We start from the raw sequence: 19,435 nt of genomic DNA, 5'->3' as shown, positions 1-19,435 counted from the left end.
TACCATCTGACCCATGGCACCATAGTGTTAATGAGCTTTATTTACTTACAAAAGGAGGCAGCCATATATCATTTGATGCATTCACTTGCAAATGGAGCGTCGTCCACAGTAGATTTTGCAAGAGCTGCATGCACTTGTTAGCAAAAACCATTAGAACACATGGTCTCTTGAGTTTGTCTTTCTGTTCTGAACTGCTTTCTTCGTAGTAGTTGATACATCAGCAAGGACACTTACTGAGTTCTATGCTTTTCCCAGTAAATTAACCCTTTACTAAGTTCCCTAGAGAGTAGGTGATCCTTGGGAGCATGTTTTCTTCTTGTTATAGTAAGTGTGTGTATTTTTTTATATCTAAACCTGCCGATTTTGAGAAATGAAATGTACATTTGAGAATGTAAAAATATTGCCATTTTCCGATTCTTGTGCATGACCTTGTCAAAAACCTTTGGTAGTTGCACATGGTATTGGTAGGGAGAGAGCGCCGATCATGCAAAGGCTAGAGACCCTTACGCTTTAAACGCCCATTGCTTCTGGTCTTGCTTACTAGTAAAAATAGGGTTACTAACAATTTGTGAAGGTGGACGAACTTTAGTAGTGAATATTCATCTCTTAGAGATCATGGTAAACAGTATGGCAAACTATTTTACTTTGATGTAAAATCTAAGCTATAACATGAACCTGGAAGTGTTAAGTGGTCTTATGTCAGTCACCTCCTTTACACCTGTGAATGGCCCATACAATATTTTGACATGTTTATTTTTTAACTTGTCCCTTTTTGTGTTAGGACTGACTTACATTATATAGGTAAATGTCTCATTTAAAAAATTGTATATTTAATTACATTTGTTCCCTAGTATATGTTTAACATTATCTTTCAAACGTTTATCAATTTGAGATAAATCAATTTGGAAAATTGTGCATTGTCTTATGCATCTGGAAAGTACAATTGTGTTTTTGTTCTTTTACATTAGTCTTATTTTTAATAGCTTTATGTTCGGGTGAATTTTCCTTTGTCTTAAAGAGTAGCCTTCAGTCCAACATGTTGAAACGCATTTATCCAAACATTTTGAAGGCCTGTCTTTTTAACCATGCTCCACTTTCAAAAAGCTGCATGTTCCTGAACAAAATGAACTCTAAAATGTAATCACTGTTTAGATTACCATAATCTCAACGTTGTGACCTAAAGTATGTCCCTTGCGACAATGTTTGAAGCTTTCTGTTGATTTGCAGACACAGGTGTTTATTAACATTAGGCATGCTTTTTAGAGTAGTTTAGTAATTTTGATTTATTTTTCTATTTTACTCCCTACAGACCAGCAAAGAAGACAAATTGTCTAGTCGTATACAGAGTATGCTTGGAAACTACGATGAAATGAAGGAAATTATAAGTGATAGATCTCTGCAAAAGCTAGTTGCAATACCCAAGCCAACAGTTCCAGCCACGGCGGATGAAAAGTCAAACCAAAGCTTTTTTGGTGAACAGAGACCTAAAAACTCTCACCAGAGCAGTAAATGGACACCTGTAGGCCCGGCAGCTAGCACTTCATCTCAACCACAGAAGCGGTCCAGCTCCAGTTTACAGGGTGGCCACAGTAATCAAAGGACGAGTAGCAGTGGCACCAACAGCAGTGGACAAAAACATGACCGAGAGTCACATAGTAGCCGCAAAAAAAGCCAGCATGGATCAGAGCACTCCAAAATCCGCTCTGTCAGCCCAGGAAAGTTACCTACTGGGTCTTCATTAAGCTCCAGCCACTCGAGGTCTCATGGTAGTGATCACCACAGCAAAGACCGGCAGCGCTCAAAATCACCAAGGGACCCAGATGTAAACTGGGATTCTCCTTCCCGTGTACCATCGTTTTCAAGTGGGCAGCATAGTAGCTCTCAATCCTTCCCGCCTTCTTTGATGTCAAAGTCCAGTTCAATGTTGCAAAAGCCCACTGCCTATGTCCGGCCGATGGATGGACAAGAGTCCATGGAACCAAAACTTCCCACTGAACACTACAACAGTCATCCTCGCAGCAGCATGAGTGAGCTGAAGCACAGCAGCAAATCACATCTAACCAAGCTCAAGATACCTTCTCAATCACTTGATGTAAGTGAATGTATTGCATGATTTCTATGCAGGTTGTGAGTTTTTGATGCAGAAGGAAGCAAGCTTTGCAGTTGAAAATCCCATTTTTTTCCACTTTTGACAAATTCTGTTTATCCTTCAGTTACTGCTTAGTTATCCATACATTCAGCAAATGCGTGTGAAGACCCCATCTGTGTCGAGCACCAAACGTTTTAGGACAAAGGTCAGAATGTACTACTGTTGGCAGTGTATAACTTGTAAGATACTGCATATAACAAATCTAGAGACCAATGAAATATCAATTAACAACAAGCTCATTGTGTGACGCGGTACTAGAGTCCTGTGGCCGTGTTTTCTGTCTTGCTATACACTCACATGTAGGTAGCAAGCCACATTAATCTACACTACCACACCTGCAGTAGTGTGTTAAGAAGTGTGGTTTATGTCCCTATATTAATGAAAACATTAATGGGACATTCAACAGAAAAGTTAGTTCTAAATTCCTATAGTTAAACATTTAGTTAGGTGTGGTAATCAAAATGTAATCAATCATATGTTTAAAAACAACTTTTTGGAGCTGCTGCTCTTTCTCTCTCTTCTTCTTAGAATGTCCATATCCTGGAAAAATGTTTCAGAATAATCCTGCATCTGAATTAGGTTCTCAGAATGTCTGTATTCTGGAAGAATGCATGAGACTCTGCTGTCAGCACAAACAATTCACATCACTGTAGTTTGCTCCAGCATCAAGGTGCCACTGTCTTGGTGAACCCTGGACTTGTGACCATAGTATCACTTAAAACATCTGTTAACCCCACCTTGTCAACTCCCCTATTTATGTAAAGACATTGAGTTGCAGGAGCTGTCTGTGCCTCCCATAGGTCCATCTGCTGTTAGTGCCAACATCCCTTGGAGCCTTGGAACATACATTTTAGCATTCACAGTCTCCCTGAAAAAAAAATCCTAACATGACTACTTCCTTCTTGATCCCTGAAGATAGTCATCTGTATTCATAACCCCTTTTTTAATTGTTTTAATTAGATCCAGGCCTAACAACCAAAGAAGCTAATCCGCATGTATGCACTACTGGACAATCATGTCAACATTAGCGAATATGAGACACATTTGATCAACAGAACTGACAATTTGACACCCGCCTTTATCGTCCCATTTTATAATCTAGAAAAACATATGATTGTTGTCTTAAACTAAGGCATGCTACCATATTGGCTGATTTAATTTCACCAGTTTGATCCCTGCACTCTTATTTGGAGGAGCCAATCGTATTCCCCTGCACTGCAGTTGTCTTTGTGGCACAATCCTTCATCAGGTTGGGCTGCCGGCTCTGGGCGCTTTCACTCTCCATGGAGAGCCAGGTACGTCCAAAAAGGCCTCAGTTATCTTTAAGTTGTAGCTTGGCAGGAGCCTGTGTCCCGAACGCATCCAGTTGTTGCTGGCAATATGCAGCATCCTGCAGCTAGTCTTTAACAGTAGGCATGGAGCCACAGCCCCACCGCATTGTAACTATACGTTTTTCATGACCATTAAACTTCGATACTATTAAGATGGTCTTGCAGCCATTTTAATTATAAGCACAAATAACTTTTCATCTCATCTGAGTAAATAAAGATGAAAATTCCTAGATGTTTAACACTAATTTGCTCCGAAGCATGGCTGTATCATTACTGTTCAGCCTTTGTTCTCCTTCTTAGAGTAGTGCCATAATTTCAGCATCCCATATGTTTCTTGCAGGTTATATACATTGAAATATCAGTCGCCATTTTATGCTTATCTCAGAAAATAATGGCTAACCCTTAACCGTTAATTTTTTTTTTTTTAAACTTTATTGGCAGGAAGGAATATTGGTTAAACAATTGCATACATCCAATCTGTATAAGTACGTACCATACAAGTCCCCTGTGCAGTAATACATTGGCTACCTTTTCGCAGTCAATACATAGGTCCTGCTGTATCATGGGTCTCTTACAGGCTTTCAACATATGACATACGGACTCATAACGTGTTCCCTCTGTACCCTTCCCCTCAAGCTTAGTAACGGTGACATTTCCTTCCAAATTACCCAAATAAACTAACTACCCAACAAACCCCCCCCAGTACATGTCATCGCCTCCCTCGGACTTTCTCCTACAGCACGTAACACCCTGCGCTGTTGTCCTGAGTGTATTGAATGGCCAGCACATCATCACGCAGTCAGCCATGTCATATGTCCAGGTCTCTCTCTCCGCATCTGGCCAGTTACTCCTCCTCCCCTTCGGAGTCAGATTCCTCCCCCTCTGGCAAGGGCTCACACAGTTCCCCTCTGTATGTGTTCCATGCCGCCCATACCTTGTTCCATTTCCTGGGTGCCGCTCGTAGCACATACACCGCTCTCTCAGTCACCATTATGATGTCCATGTTCTTGGCCCACCTGCTGGCGGTGGGGACTTCTGGCGCCCCCCATTTCTGCGCTATATCCCGTTTCGCCACTGTCAACGCCAGTGACGCCCAAATCAGGTCATATCTACCCAGGTCATTCGGGTCCCAGATGTTAAGAAGGCATTTGCGTGGTTCGGGCAGAATGGAGAGTTTGAGGGCCTGGGAGATGGATCGGAGCACCTGTTTCCAAAATTCGCGTATTTGCGGGCATTCCCACAGCGTGTGTAGTAGTGTCCCTTCCTCCCCGCAACCTCGCAGACAGAAGGGGTGTGGTGCTCTCTGTATTTTGTGCAGCAGTGTCCTGGTGTAATAGATACGGTGGAGGATTTTAAGCTGTACTAGCCTGAGCTTACTAGAGATTCCCACCTCCTTCGGGGATGCCAGGGCCTCATTCCATTCGAATTCGTCTGTCTCTCCTAGTTCCTCCTCCCATTTCCCTTTAAGCTTCAGAGTCGGGTCTTTGAGGTTGTTGATCAACTTTTTGTATGTAAGGGATGTGGCGCTCTGGAGCATGTATTCAGTTAGCAGTCTATCTTCCAGAGGAGAGGAGTCTGGTAATGTGGTGTCGGCCGGGATTGCCTGCAGTAACGCATGTCTAATTTGGACATACCTAAATGTTTCTGTGGGACCGAGGTTGTACTGCTGCTGTAAGTGCGGAAATGGTAATACCGTGTCAGTGTCCCATAGGTCCCCTATCGTAGATATGCCTATTGCGTCCCACCTTTCAAACCCCTTACATCCTCTTAGGTTCCCCAACGCTTTCGTGTCCCACAGGGGGGTCATTTTAGTGAGTCGGCCTGCCCACCCCAGACGGGCCTGCGCCATGTGCCACAACGCCGCCGTGTGTTTGGTCGGACCGATCAGGTCTTTCAGTTGCGACCTATTGTACAGCACGGACAGCATGCAGACTGTCCCGAGTTGCGACCAGTCTGCCCGGTATGCCGGGTCGTTCTTCGGGGCGTGGATCCAGTAGTTTATAATCTTAAGTTGGGCCGCCCAGTAATACAGCTGGATGTTGGGGAGTGCTATGCCTCCTTCGTACCAGCTCTTCACTAGCTTGTCGTATGCTATGCGTGCCGGGCCCGTGTCCCATAGCAGGATCGTGACCAGCGCCACAATCTGTTGGAAGTAACGCTGTGGTACCAGGTGAGGAGTATTTTCCAGCACGTAAAGGAGTCTAGGGAGGGCCATCATCTTGTACAATGCCGCTCTGCCCAACAGGGTCAGAGGGAGGGCTGCCCAGTGCCTAACGTCTGCGCGCAGGCGGTCTATGGGTGGTTTCAGGTTGTTCACAAAAAAGGCCGCTTCCCCACTCGCGACAACAATGCCTAGGTACTTGAAAGAGGCCGTTGTTTTAAGCAATGGGCAGGTGTCCTGTAGGCTTGGCTCCGGGCCTTTTAAAGTGTATATGGTGGATTTCGACCAGTTGAGTGTGTATCCCGATGTGCGCCCATGCGCGTCACAAAGGTCCAGTAGGGCAGGGATGCCCATCTCGGGCGCGGTCATATATATAAGCATATCGTCCGCATATAGCGAGATTTTGTCCTCCCATCCCTCCTCCCATTTGATGCCCGCGAACAGAGTTGTCGATCTGATTTGTATGGCCAAGGGCTCAAGTACAAGTGCGAAGAGCAGGGGGGACAGGGGGCAGCCCTGTCTGGTCCCCCTGCCTAGTGGGAATCTCGGCGATGTGTGGCCGTTGGCCACCACTTGCGCCACGGGGTTTGTGTAGAGCAGTCGTACCCACCGTATGTATTTCGGCCCAAAGCCCATGCGCTCCAGAACCGTGAAGAGGTATTCCCACTCTACTAAATCGAACGCCATTTTGGCGTCGAGGGAGAGGATCACTGCCTGTTCCTTAAGGAGGTGCGCACGGGCCATCACCCCATGGACTCGTCGAAGATTCAACGCCGTGCTCCGGTGGGGCATGAAGCCCGACTGGTCAGGGTGGACTAGGGTATTTAGGTGGGGCAGCAATCGGGTGGCCAGAAGTTTAGCCAGTATTTTGGCTTCGATGTTTAGCAAGGAGATCGGACGGTATGATGTGCATTCTGTCGGTGGTTTCCCGGGTTTGGGTATTGCTACGATCGTGGCCGTGCGCTGATCCAGTGGCAGCTCTAGTTTCTCCCTACTCTCCAAGTACATGTCTAGCAGTGGGGCACTGAGGTCTGCAGCCGCGGACTTATACCATTCTATCGGTATCCCATTAGGGCCCAGTGCTTTACCCGACTGTAAAGCCATGATCGCTAGTTGTATTTCTTCCCCCGTCGGGTCTAGTTCTAGGGAGTCCCTATCTTCCTGCGTAATGCTAGGGATGGTAATGTCTGCTAGCGTTGCCGCTGCCATTTGTTGTGTGACCCTCCTCTCCGGTGTATAGATTTCTTGATAGTGTCGGGCTAGTTCGCCTACTATGTCCTCCGGGTGTATCAGTGTCCGCCCATCTCTCGTGTCCAGCCTATGTATCCCCTTTGCTCCATTCCCTCTCTTGTCCAGCCACGCTAACATTCGTCCCGCTTTGTCGCCCACATCATAGATCCTATGCCGAGTGTTTGCGATGTATCCCTTCTCTGTGGTTTTGAGGTGGGCTAGGTACTGCTGTTGCCTGAGCATGAGTGTGTGCGTTGTGGTCTGGGAGGGGTTCGTCATATGTGCGTCGTTAGCCGTGTCTAGTGCAAGTTCTAGGTCTGTGAGTTCCTTACGTGAGTCCCGCTTGTGCCCCGTGATAGCCGCAATAGCCGCCCCCCTGAGGACAGTTTTGTACGCCTCCCATAAGGTGGAGGCCGACTTCACTGTGCCCGTGTTTTCAGCAAAATATAGTGACGTTGCCAGTTTTAATTTCTTTCGAATCTTGGGGATTTTTAGGAAATTGGGGTAGATTGGGTACAGTCGGGCATTTCGTTTCCCTCCGGTGGTCAGCGATAAGATGATTGGAGAGTGGTCCGAGATCCCCCTAGGCAGCGTGTCCACCCTCTCCACCATATCTAGTCCCATTCCCAGTGACATGAAGTAATCTATACGGGATAGGCTGTTATGCACCGCTGAGTAGTATGTGTAGGGGGTGGCATTTGCGTGTATTGCCCGCCCTAAGTCTGCAAGGCCTAGGGCCTCCGCAAAGTCTGACAGTGGTGTAGCACCCCGTGGTCTGGCTCTGGTAGGGAAAGTGTCCTGAAGCGGGTCCATGACTGCGTTAAAGTCCCCCCCTACAATCATATCGCCATCAGGGAGACCAAGAAGGAATTTGCCTAGGGCTGGTAAGGCCACCGAGTGTAGGGCTGGGGGAATATACACTGAGATCACATTCAGGGCCCTGCCCTCCCACTGGCCGTGTATCGCGGCGTAGCGACCCTGGTCGTCTGCCACGTGGCTGGATACCATAAGGGGGGAAGATCTTTTTACCAGTATGCCTGTTCCCCTGGAGCCAGTAGTGAAGTCGGCGTGGACTATCATTTTGTACCCCCTTCTATCTAGGGCCTTGCAAGTGGATCCCGTGAGGTGGGTTTCCTGTAGGAGGACCACATCCGGGTTCTGCCTCTTCACTGCTTGGAGGACCAAGCCTCTCTTGATTTTGTCCCCCAGGCCCCGGACATTCCATGTCAGTATTCGTAATGGGGGAACCTTTCCGGCCTCGGAGGGGCCCCCGGCGGGTGTGTGATTAGGTGGCCTGGCCATTAGGCTGTTGTAGTGGTCCTGCACACAACGTGTGCTGCGGCATAGGCCATGCGTCGACTGACGTCGCGCTGTGTAGGAGACATGTTAACATTAGGGTGACAGTGCTGTGGTGAGCGATGACTACAAACAATAGTGAACATTTCAACAAATAAACTTCAAACCCGTCCCCCCTCCCTGCTACCCTGCTCCACGGACAAACCCCCGCCCGCTTCCCCAACTGTGCAGAGTGCTTCAACCCACCCCTTAACATCTTACTTGCTCGTAGGGTTGGTGAGTCCCCTTCGGGCACTGCCTGTGCCCGCCCTACTCAGCTACGCTCGAGCCACGGTTCCGCGGCCCACACAGTCCTGAAAAAGTAAATCAGTGAAATGTCACACCGGAGCCACTTGTCCAGAGTCCAGTGGATCTCTCTCGAGGTCCGATTCTACTTCTGTTCCGTCTCCCTGGTGTGGTCGAAGGGAGGACTGGCTGGATGGTGTCCGGTCAGTACGGTGTCGCTGCCGGTCCTGCTGTGAGCGTTGCCGTCGTCCCACTGGTCGCCAGCCCTCTAGCCATTCTTGGGCAACTTCCGGAGTGTCGAAAAACCAGGTCTTTCCCTCGGCTACTATTCGCAGCTTGGCTGGGAACATCATGGAATATGGCAGTTCTCTGTCGCGCAATGCTTTCTTAACCTCCGTGAAGGACTTGCGTCGCCTGGCCACCTCTGCTGTGTAGTCCGGGAAGAACGCCAAGGTTGCGTTCTGGATCCGTACCGGTGGTGAACTCCTCGCTGCTTGTAATATTGCGTCCCTGTCCCTGAAGTTGAAGAGCCGGGCTAGCACCGGTCTTGGAGCCGCCCCCGGCTTCGGCGGGCCCCCCGGGACCCTGTGCGCCCTCTCCACCGAAAAGAAATGTGATAGGCCCTTGGGCTGGAGCTTGTTTTTGACGAGGTCCTCCACATATAGGTCCATGGCCCCCTTCCCTTCCGTCTCGGGAAGGCCCAGTATGCGGACGTTGTTGCGGCGTGAACGCCCTTCCTGGTCGTCCAGCTTGTCATGGAGGAGTTTGGTAACTTTCTGCATCTTTTCCATGGCCAGGTGGAGCTCCGAGGTGTCCTCTACGAGCGACTTAGTGACCACCTCCACCTGCGACACCCTCTCCGCCATTTTGTGAAAATCCGCTCGTAGCAGAGATACTTCTGAGGAGATGGCGCCCACTGTGGTTTTAACTTCCGTGAGCGTCTTCATGATATCTTCTAGTGTGATTTTCGTCGTCTTTTCTGTGTCTTGGGTATGGCCTGCGGAGGCCCTCCCTGTGGTCTGCTGTTGGCCTTGGTGTCCGTATGCGAATTTATCTAGTTTGGCCTGCGTGGATCCGCTCCTAAGGCCTTTTCCTGCCATGATGCTGGATCCTGCGAGCGCCAGAGAAGCGCCCCCGTTGATCGCTGCCGTCTGGTCAATGGAGGTGTTAGATAGGCGGAATCAGCCAGGTTGTAGTGGGTCTCACTGGACGTTGGTGTGAGAGCCTAGGGGGCCACTGATGTGTGCCGTGACGCAGCTCTCGGTGGCCTCTTTGCAGAACTGAGCGGGCACCGTGTATCCCCCCTCGATGGCCTCAACTGCCCCGGGTCTCGTGCACTGGACCGGTTACTGTTTGGTGTGGCACTTCCACTGTCTCAACGCTGCTGGTGGCGGGCCTGGGGGTCCCCCCGTGGCCCCGCGTATTTGGCCGGTATTGCGCCGATTCCCCGGGGTACCTTCCACCCGGCCTCTGCTCCGGCGCAGCGCGTGAGCCCACTGCCTCCTCGCTCCTCAGCAGCGAGTCCCCTTACCCCCGCAGTACCACTGCGCCAGTTATGTTCTCCTTTGGGGGGGGGGGGAAGGGAGTTCGTTGTATGGTATCGTCCCCGCGTTGTTCCGTCCACGTCTGGGTTACACTGACCGTCTCACTATGCAGGTCTCGCTCAGGGTTCGTGGCAGCCTGAGTGCCTCCGGAGGACTCCGCCAGCAGCAGGAACCGAGTGTTGGTCTCCCCGTGAGATTCCGAGGTATGTTCGCTTTTCGGGCCGGCTCTGACGCACTGCCGCCGGGGTCCGGATCTTACTCGAGGCCGGTGCTTCACTCTCGGATGTAGGCCCCAACTTTCTACACGGTGCAGCTCTGGCTCCGGTGCTTCGATTGCTTCGAAACTTGGACCGGTGACACCGCTTGTGTCCCGGACCCGAGCGCTGCCGCTTCAGGCGTGCTAAAAGGCGGATAAGTGTGACGGATTTATAGAAAGGCTGCAGTGCCTTCGGGAGCTCTCACACTAAGCGGCCGCCATGTTTGGCTGCTAGCCACGCCCCCCCTTAACCGTTAATTTTAATGCACCTCCTATTTTTCTTGTTTGTTATTTACTTTGAAAATAACAGTTAATGCTTAACCCTTCACTTTTTCAGATAAGCCTAAAATGGCTACAGATAATTCTGTATTTGTTTTTCCTCAATACCGATGATTTTTCCTTTTTAAATAGTTTTTTTTGTAGCTAACGGAGTCTACACAATTATGGAAAAGATGAATTGTACAAGGTAGAGCACATTAGGTTATAGACCTTGTGCGCTCAAATGGGGAGTTGGATATTTTTTATTCCAGAGATGAGGTAATGCAGACATGTATTTGTGTGTTTGACAGAAGAGTTTAAATTGATTTGAACTCAAATGAGTTAGTGTATAATTTTTAGGCAGTGTGAAATGGGATCTCCTTTGTCAGCCAATTAACCAACTAGCCTTTTAAAAAAAAATATATATATTTTGAAGGGCTGGATATTATACTGGCCTTTAGGAAGTCCTGCTTGGAGTGATTTTGCTTTGTATCGTCTGAGCCAATCCTGACAACAATGTGGTGACAGCACAGAGTGAAAATTAATCTTTACAACATTGTGGTGATGGGGCAGAGCGACAATGAACAATGCTTTTGAGATCATAAAACATGAAAAAAGTGTTTGTAGTGCTTGATGTTACCTGCACAGATAACGCTCTAGGATGGCATCTAGGTGACTGTACACAGGAGTAGGCATTGAAGTGTAAGAGCCAAATGTATTGAAACCATTTTGTTATAGTCCACTCACACACCTGGTCTTCTAAAGCCCTCATAGCCTGTGAAAAGCTCAGTGGACGAACCATGAGGGACCCTATTCAGAAGTTGATTTAAATGTTTTTTGTGAGGAGATTTTTTGAGTAGGTACATGAGGTGTAGCAAATGGTAAACTGTCTTGGACAGCAGGGAGTCCAGGTGTTGAACTTTTTTCAGAAATCTCGGAGGAGGCAGGGATCAGTGGTCTTAAGATTTTACCTACCTGTACTATTTCACTAAGTACACACAATAACACTTAGGGTGGCAAAGTTGAGCAGTCCAAGGCTTACTCTGTTCAGTGATGCAGGTCCTTCCCTTGACTTGCAGCTGTAAGTGTTGATTCCTCTTGCCTTACCTCCTGGCAGTCCCCCTCTTCTAGAAAATGCCTTCATCAGTCAGCCAGTTTCCTCTTTAAAGGAGGAACTAAGCAAATTTTGGCAGGTTGTCAAAATTTCCAAGATTCTGTTCCTGAACCTGCCTATATTAGGTGGTGTTATTCATCATAAGTGGACTAAGACACTTGTAACTGCGTTACACACAGTCTTGTAGATAACCCTCATAAACGCTATGTATTGAGGTGATGCGGTTTATCTTGATTCTCCGCCCCACATAGACGTTATGGCATTTATCATTGGGTCATCTATTGTGCTGTATGCCTGCCTCAAGCCTGAGGTCAACTCTGAAGTAGCGCAGTAGTGTCCAGAGAAAAGGTGAAGCCACATAGGAGGGTTAATATTAAGAAACACACCTACACCCAAATTCACTTTATTCTAGAGTGGATGTGGTCTGTTGTTAAAAACTAACATATGGGTATACAGTTCAATCAAGTTACTGGGTCCTTGTATATCACTTAAAGACAAACTGTCAACATGTTTCTGCTCCCTTTGGCCCAGCCGGGTCTATGGAGCATTCGTCAGGACAAATACACATTTAAAATTGTACTCACACGTCTTTAAGTGAAACTCTGGAGGATGTAACTCAACTGATGGATCAGAAGATGGCTCTGAAGACTCAATCCCCAGAAGGGGAAGAAACAGCTTTCGCCCATTTCGCTACAAAAGAGGCAATAGACGATCAAGACAGAACTTCTCTGGCAGGGGATATAATGGCAATCAAATCCCCTTTTTCCAACCGTACATGCCACCATACAGAACTTGGATGAATCCATATAACAATGGAATGTCACATATGCCTCATATGATGGGCCTTCAAATGCAAGGGACAGATAATTCCAACCAACAGCCTTTTTAGGTCGAGCAGACCTAAAAAGCAGGCGAAGCCTGCTTTGTCTGCGAAGACATCTTTTGCTGGCGTGTCTGGGGGAATGTGAGACAGCGTTCAAGCACGAGCTTCGCGGTCTCAGATTCCTCCTCGAGGGCGTGCACGTCGCCTTGCTATCCCCTGCCTCGCATTCTTTCTCATTTACACACAGTCACGCATGCGCACACACATTCCCTTGCCCCCCCCCGCCCCGGCATACACACAGGCAGGCACGGAGTCCCCTACGGGGGACTCTAACTTCACATCAGCTCTGGGCCCCACTCACCGGCTGCTCTCTTCCGGCAGGGCTCCTCTCGCGCTCTGCTCCTCACGGCGCGTCTCCTCTGCTGGATCGGGGCTCCCTCAGGTCAGCGGAGCCCCGCAACGGGCGCCACACTGCTCCTTCTCCCCGGGCCCCTCCTGGGGACCCGGGCCCCTCCTGGGGACCCGGGCTACCCAGGACCGGCAGGGCGCTCCATGCGCCGGCAGGCTTTCTTCTCCCGGACCTCAGGAGGCGGGACTTCCGGTCGGCCACGAGCGGATTGGCCGGCCGGGCAAGAGCTTCCGGGTTGCGGCGGGCAGCGCGGCGGCCCGTTTTTCATATACTTGTTGTACTCTTGCTGCAGGTCTTATATATTATTTTGGTGTCCGACTAAGCCCCCATCTTATGAATAAATCTTGGTGGAGGGTGCTACCGCGTGTTTTGAATATTGACAACTGTGGTCATGCTGCCACTTGCAAGAACTTTGATACATGTTGCGTATGTTCACAGAGTTCCTGGAATCATATGTCAGGTCTTCCAATTCAAAATTAACAACATGAACCCATACGAGAATAATGCAGAAATCGTCCTCCACACTTTCGAGCCACCCACAGATTGACCTAATATTATTTTCCTTCCTTGCCACAAAATGCTTTTTTTGGTAAGTGATTCGAGTGTCCTGGAAGAGGAGGGGGGCGGGGAGTGCACTTGTCCGGGAAAAGTGTGACGTCTCTGCCTGAAAACAATCCTTTTCTTTCTGACCGTGGTAGGGGGAGGGCCGGGAGCAGACTAAACACAAAATAGCAAAAAAAATGTCCTGTCCTTGCGATTCCGGAGAGGAAAGAGGGGTTTGTCCGGGTGATCGTGAAAGTTGTAACTCCGGGGGAGGGAGATGGGGAACTCGACAGTCCGCTGCGCCTCGCTCTCACCCCTACCGGGCCCCTCGCCGAGTGTTTTTTATTGATCCCAATCACTGAGGGCCGGCTGGCTCTCGGCAGAAACACTGTGTAATGTGTTCGGTGCTGGCTTTCATTACATGCGCTGAATGCGGCGCGGTCATGCTGCCGAGCGCGCCTGGCAACCGTCCGGGGCTCTGTGGTGCGGGTCCCCCCCTTCTCGGCACTCAGCTCTTGTTTTCCCTTTACCAAGGACTTGAAAACATCTTATCCTCATCCCTTTCTATCTGGAAAGGCTCAGCCTGTTCCAAATTCTGTGTTTTTTTTGGCAAACTCTTGAAAACAGAGCACTTCAGAAAGTAAAGGCCCCCCGGGATGCTGCCCTTCTGCACACGATGCAGAGGCAATTAAGACAAAAAGCAATGTTAAGTTTGTTTTCGTCAGCTGAATCAAACAACTTTTGTTTTACCTTTTCGCAATGAAGTGAGGAGCAGTGTTTACACAAATAGGCTTGGTATACCACAGATAAGGTATATTGAAGCTAACTATGTAACTTGATTATCTGAAATAAATTGCGCCCAGAAAAGCCCAAAGAGGATTGTCCTTTTGCGCGGTGATGCTTGAAAAAGAAAAACTCTAACCTAGTTCACTCGTCAGACTGACCCGGAAGTGACACTGCTGTGGAGATACCAGATGTCCATGTCCTCCCGGATATACCCTGTTCTAATCAGTTGAGGTGAGAGGTGGAGCTACTTACTGTGCCAAGGGCAACTGCAATCACTTGTTGTCCCCTCTTAAGGGCACTCTGTCATGGCCATTGTCTTTCTTGTCCATGTTCCTCGTCAAAGTTCTTGCAGCATGAGCTCCAGTCTCCTCGAGCTACAGAATTCATCATTACCAAGAAAGTTTTATTTAGCCCTAAGATGGCTGTCACTTCACTTCCTGTCCAATGACCCGTAAAGGTGACGGCAAACGTTTGCACATCCTGCTCTTTTTTAGGTCTCAGCCTATTTCTATTCCGCAGGAATGGAATAGGACGAGTTTATAGCAGTGAAACCAAGAGTTAAACTAAGCTCTCCCAAAAAGAGGATTTCCACGAGTGCATGTGCTCTCGTGCACGAGCTTGCCCGAGCCTTCTGCCTGCCTCCTGTCTTGAAGGCAATCTGCTTCTCCGCCCCCCTGGTGTTTCTGGCTTGCTCTTCAAAGGCTCCCCTTACCATTTGCTCCTGCCTCTCCGCCCACTGATTCACTCTTCACGGCCGCCAGGCCGTGTCTCGCATTTCTGCCCAGCCCCCCTCCCAGCGCTGCCTTGGTTTTTTTTCGGTCTCAGTATCCAGCTGTCTTTTGCAAAGTCCTACCTATCTGATTGCCTCTTCTATGCCTCACACTCTGCCATGCCTCACCTTGTCTTGCACACTCCATTCCCTTTATCTGTCTCTCTTGACTATTTCTGTCATCCTTTCGGTTTCATTGTACTCTTCCTCTTTCTGACCCGTCTCTTGTCTTGTCTCTTCCTCTAATGTTGAGCGACACTCAGGCCCCCTTCTGTCTGTTTTACCCCTTCACGCTCTGCATCTCACTCGCAGCTTGGTGCCGCCAGCAGCTCTTCCCGCTCCACCCCCTGCTGTATCAAAGGCTCCCCTAATTATTCACAGCCGGCCGGCCGTACTTTCAGTTTCACTGCCTCCAGGCCGTGTCTCTTTTTATTTTAACTTTTTATTTTATTTTGCCCGTTGTTTGTCTTCTGCCAGCCTCCTTTTCTCTTCGCTACCCTTTTCTATGTTTTTTCATCTTTGTTTTCTCACTGTACTGCCTTTTGCCCATTTCTTTCTACTGTCTCTATCTCTTTTTTGCCCCTTCCCTTCTGTATGATGCAGGTCTCTTTTCTGTATCGCACTTTCTGTCCTGCCCCACCCAGTCTCTCCCGTGGGTGCACTTACATTTCTCTATTATTTCTCATTGTCTCCACTCAGTGTCTTTATTGCTCTCTTCCTCTTGTGCGTTGATCTTCGTTTTTCTCATCCTCATTGCCTGTCTAATGCATGTCTCTTTCCTACTCTGCCCTTAAAATATTGGAATTCCGAGTTTCCCATTCACTCACCTACTCTCTTTATTGCTGTCACTCTATCTCTCGTTGCTATATTTCTCCCAGAGTATTCTATCTCTTGCCTGGGTCTGTTTGTGCACCCATGCTTTTATTGTCTGTATAGCTCTCCTCTCTTGGACTCAAACTTTACACTTCCTCTTGCCTCTCTCTCTCTGTCACTTTTACCCAATGATGCCCTCTTCTTTCTCTTTCGTTCTCCCTGTGTCTCACTGTACTCCCTTTTGCCCATCTCTTTTTTTCAACTCGTCCATCTACTACCACTATCTCGTCTTTATCACGTACTTCCCAGTCCCTCATTTGCTAGCCCCTTGCATTAATTTTTCTCCAACTTCTCATTGTCACCCTCCAGTTTGTCTTACTCTTTCTCTCCCTTTCATTCATATTCTTCTCTCGTCTTTCTCTCACAATCTCTCTGGCCCACTCGTACCTTTTTAAGACTCACTATCACCTTCTTTCATAGCACCTACAATCTAGCTGCCACTGCCCTTCAGTCTCTCTGTGCCCCTCCTCTCCCCGTGCTCTGCCTGCTCTATGCCTGTGACTCTCCGCGGCTTGACCTGCTCGGTGGATCGTCGTCTTCCATATCTGCCTTTGCCCCTCCTGTTTCTCATTGCATGATCTCTGTCTGCGGCACTCTTCTTCCTCAAAGCCTGCCATCCTTTCTCTCTTACTCCTTCTTTGTGTCTATTTCTCAGGCAGTTTCTGCCTTCTATCTCCCCTCCTCTCCCTCCTTCCCTCTTGTCCTCCCCTCACTCTCTCACTCTCCCGCTCTCCATCTACCTCTCTCCCTTTCCCTCACTTCCCTCTCCCTCTCTCCTCCCTCTCCCTCTCTCTCTCCTCTCTCTCTCTCCTCTCACCCTCTTCCTCTCTCTCTCCTCTCCCCCTCTCTCTCCTCTCTCCCTCTTTACCTTCCCCCTGCTCTCCTTTTTCTCCCTCTCCCCATCTCCCCCTCTGCCTGCTCTCCTCTCTCTCTCTCCCTCCCCTCTCTCTCCCCTCCGTCCTTCGCTCTCGTCCTCCCCCTCTCTTCTTACCCTCCCTCTCTCCCTCTACCCTCTCTCCCTTTCTCTCTCTCCCTTTCCCTCACTTCCCTCTCCCTCTCTCCCTTTCCCTCTCTTCCCTCTCCTCTCTGCCCGTCTCTGTCTCTCTCTCTCCTCTCTCCCCCTCTCTCTCACCTCTCCCCCCCTCTCTCCTCTTCCCCCCTCTCTCCTCCTTAACAAGGGACTTGGATTTGTTCCTACTCCATTTTTAGATACTTTTAAGCTCAAATGTGAACTGTCCGAGTTTTGCCGCACTTTACAACTAAAAGCATACTTTAACAATACCAATCCAAGAACAGAGGCGGGTGATACTAACTTGAGGAGGAAATCCACTTTTAACCCTCCCAATACAACAATACCTATTGAAATCCAAACTTTTGAACAAGCAATCTTGAAAGGGATTGATGGAATAATAATAAACATACTTACCAGAATTTAACAAAAAAAGAACGACACGCCCTGGAAGATCTACGAAGTAATGAAGACCCAATGATAAATGCCATAACGTCTATGTGGGGCGGAGAATCAAGATAAACCGCATCACCTCAATACATCGCGTTTATGATGGTTATCTACAAGACTGTGTGTAACGCAGTTACAAGTGTCTAAGTCCACTTATGATAAATAATACTACCCTGGGGAACAGACTAGACACCAATTCCTCCTTCTTACCTTCTGATGAAAATATATATCCGGTGGTGGCCAACTATTCTCTATTCTTCCAACTGTTGGTGGACTCTGGATAATGGTAGAGAAATCTTAGCTCCCTGGGTGGCTGTCTGCACATTTATATTAAATAACCAGAGTTTGTGTTCCACAGGTCTATCCAATGTAGTGTTTCAGACAGTTCTGTACTGTAGCATCTTCTTTGATAGTCGTAAGTGTTATAGTTTTGCAGCCTGCGTGTGGGGACCTGGATAAACTTTGGTTCGAGGTCTGGCATAGCATACAGGTGCCACACTATTATTTATCTAAGGCTACATTTTCCAGATTTCTTTTGATAAGTTATTACTCCATGTAGTAATAAACCTTACACAAAGCTACACAGCAGAATAGTCCTAATGCAGAGACCTGAAAAAATTGAAGGAAAATGTGCCAGGTAGGCTGCCATGATAAGATGAATGTATGTGTATATATTTATATATATATATGTATGTGTATATATTTATATATATATGTATGTGTATATATTTATATATATATGTATGTGTATATATTTATATATATATATATGTATGTGTATATATTTATATATATATATATGTATGTGTATATATTTATATATATATATATGTATGTGTATATATTTATATATATATATATGTATGTGTATATATTTATATATATATATATGTATGTGTATATATTTATATATATATATGTATGTGTATATATTTATATATATATGTATGTGTATATATTTATATATATATATGTATGTGTATATATTTATATATATATATGTATGTGTATATATTTATATATATATATGTATGTGTATATATTTATATATATATATGTATGTGTATATATTTATATATATATATATGTATGTGTATATATTTATATATATATATATGTATGTGTATATATTTATATATATATATATGTATGTGTATATATTTATATATATATATATGTATGTGTATATATTTATATATATATCCTGTGCACCGTCTGTTTCCCAGCTCGCACGCTTGCGCAACCACAGCAAGAAAACTCCGGACACGGACCTCGAGGTATATGCAGCTTTTAATCACGCAGAAAGAGTCACCAACGTTTCGGCTCTAACGGAGCCTTGATCACATGACAGCGTGCATTTCACTGGGTACACCTTTTAAAGTGAAAGCAAGTGAATAACAAAAGACACCTGTGCAAGTACGCTACTAGACATGGAAAACATACTATACATTGTACTTGGCAATTGGTTACCATTGAAGTCACCAAATTTGTGTAAAATACAGTCAAATTATCAAGAGATTATACAATGAATGTAAAATACATTTTGATTCAAATCTCTAAAATGATGACAAACAACAGATTAAATAACACGAGTGAGAGAAAGAGTATTGAGGTAAAATACACAAATCTATTGCGCCGACCCATTTTAAAACCATGATTGCAGGACATAGGGTAATAGAGACCTCGGTCGTTGTTTTCCCAAACTTCTTACATGGATCAAAAAATAAATTTCCACATTTCAGGAACCCTCGTAGAGGAGTACAAATAAAGTGCTACGTGCTGGCTTGCTAAAGTGCATGCAGTGCTAAAAAAGTGCCTCAATATGTGCAAAGTTGGCAATGTGCAAATATATGTGTAATACAACCTACTGGGGTCCTGATTTAATCCACTCAAAATTAGTGAACAGAAATCACTATCTAAATTGGGGGTGAAGAGACAAGTTGAAATAACTCGGCTCATATCGGTCTCTATACAGTGTATTCCACTAAAACTTATTAGTCCTGAACGGGTACACCCGACCAAATCGTGGTCATAGTTTATTTGTACGCATATGGGTTGAGACTCACTACTAAAATGCCAAGGTTTCCATGTGTAAAACAATATATGTGCTAAAGTGATTTAAAAACCAACACCACCAGGTCCACAGGGA

The 19,435-nt window shown here is 47.0% G+C and overlaps 1 protein-coding gene across 1 annotated transcript in view; it reads left to right on the top strand.

The window, feature by feature from the left end:
- The window catches only part of AFF4 (ALF transcription elongation factor 4), a 798,699-nt gene that overhangs the window by 175,575 nt on the left and 603,689 nt on the right, over nt 1-19,435 (top strand). The window contains exon 5 of the mRNA XM_086931629.1: nt 1,310-2,092. Within this exon, the coding sequence (XP_086787755.1) occupies nt 1,310-2,092 (783 nt within the window). The remainder of the gene's footprint in view (nt 1-1,309; nt 2,093-19,435) is intronic.

This window comes from Lissotriton vulgaris, chromosome 7 (assembly GCF_964263255.1).
Source record: "Lissotriton vulgaris chromosome 7, aLisVul1.2, whole genome shotgun sequence".
NCBI classification, from domain to species: domain Eukaryota; kingdom Metazoa; phylum Chordata; class Amphibia; order Caudata; family Salamandridae; genus Lissotriton; species Lissotriton vulgaris.
This window is presented reverse-complemented; position numbering and strand designations above follow the sequence as displayed.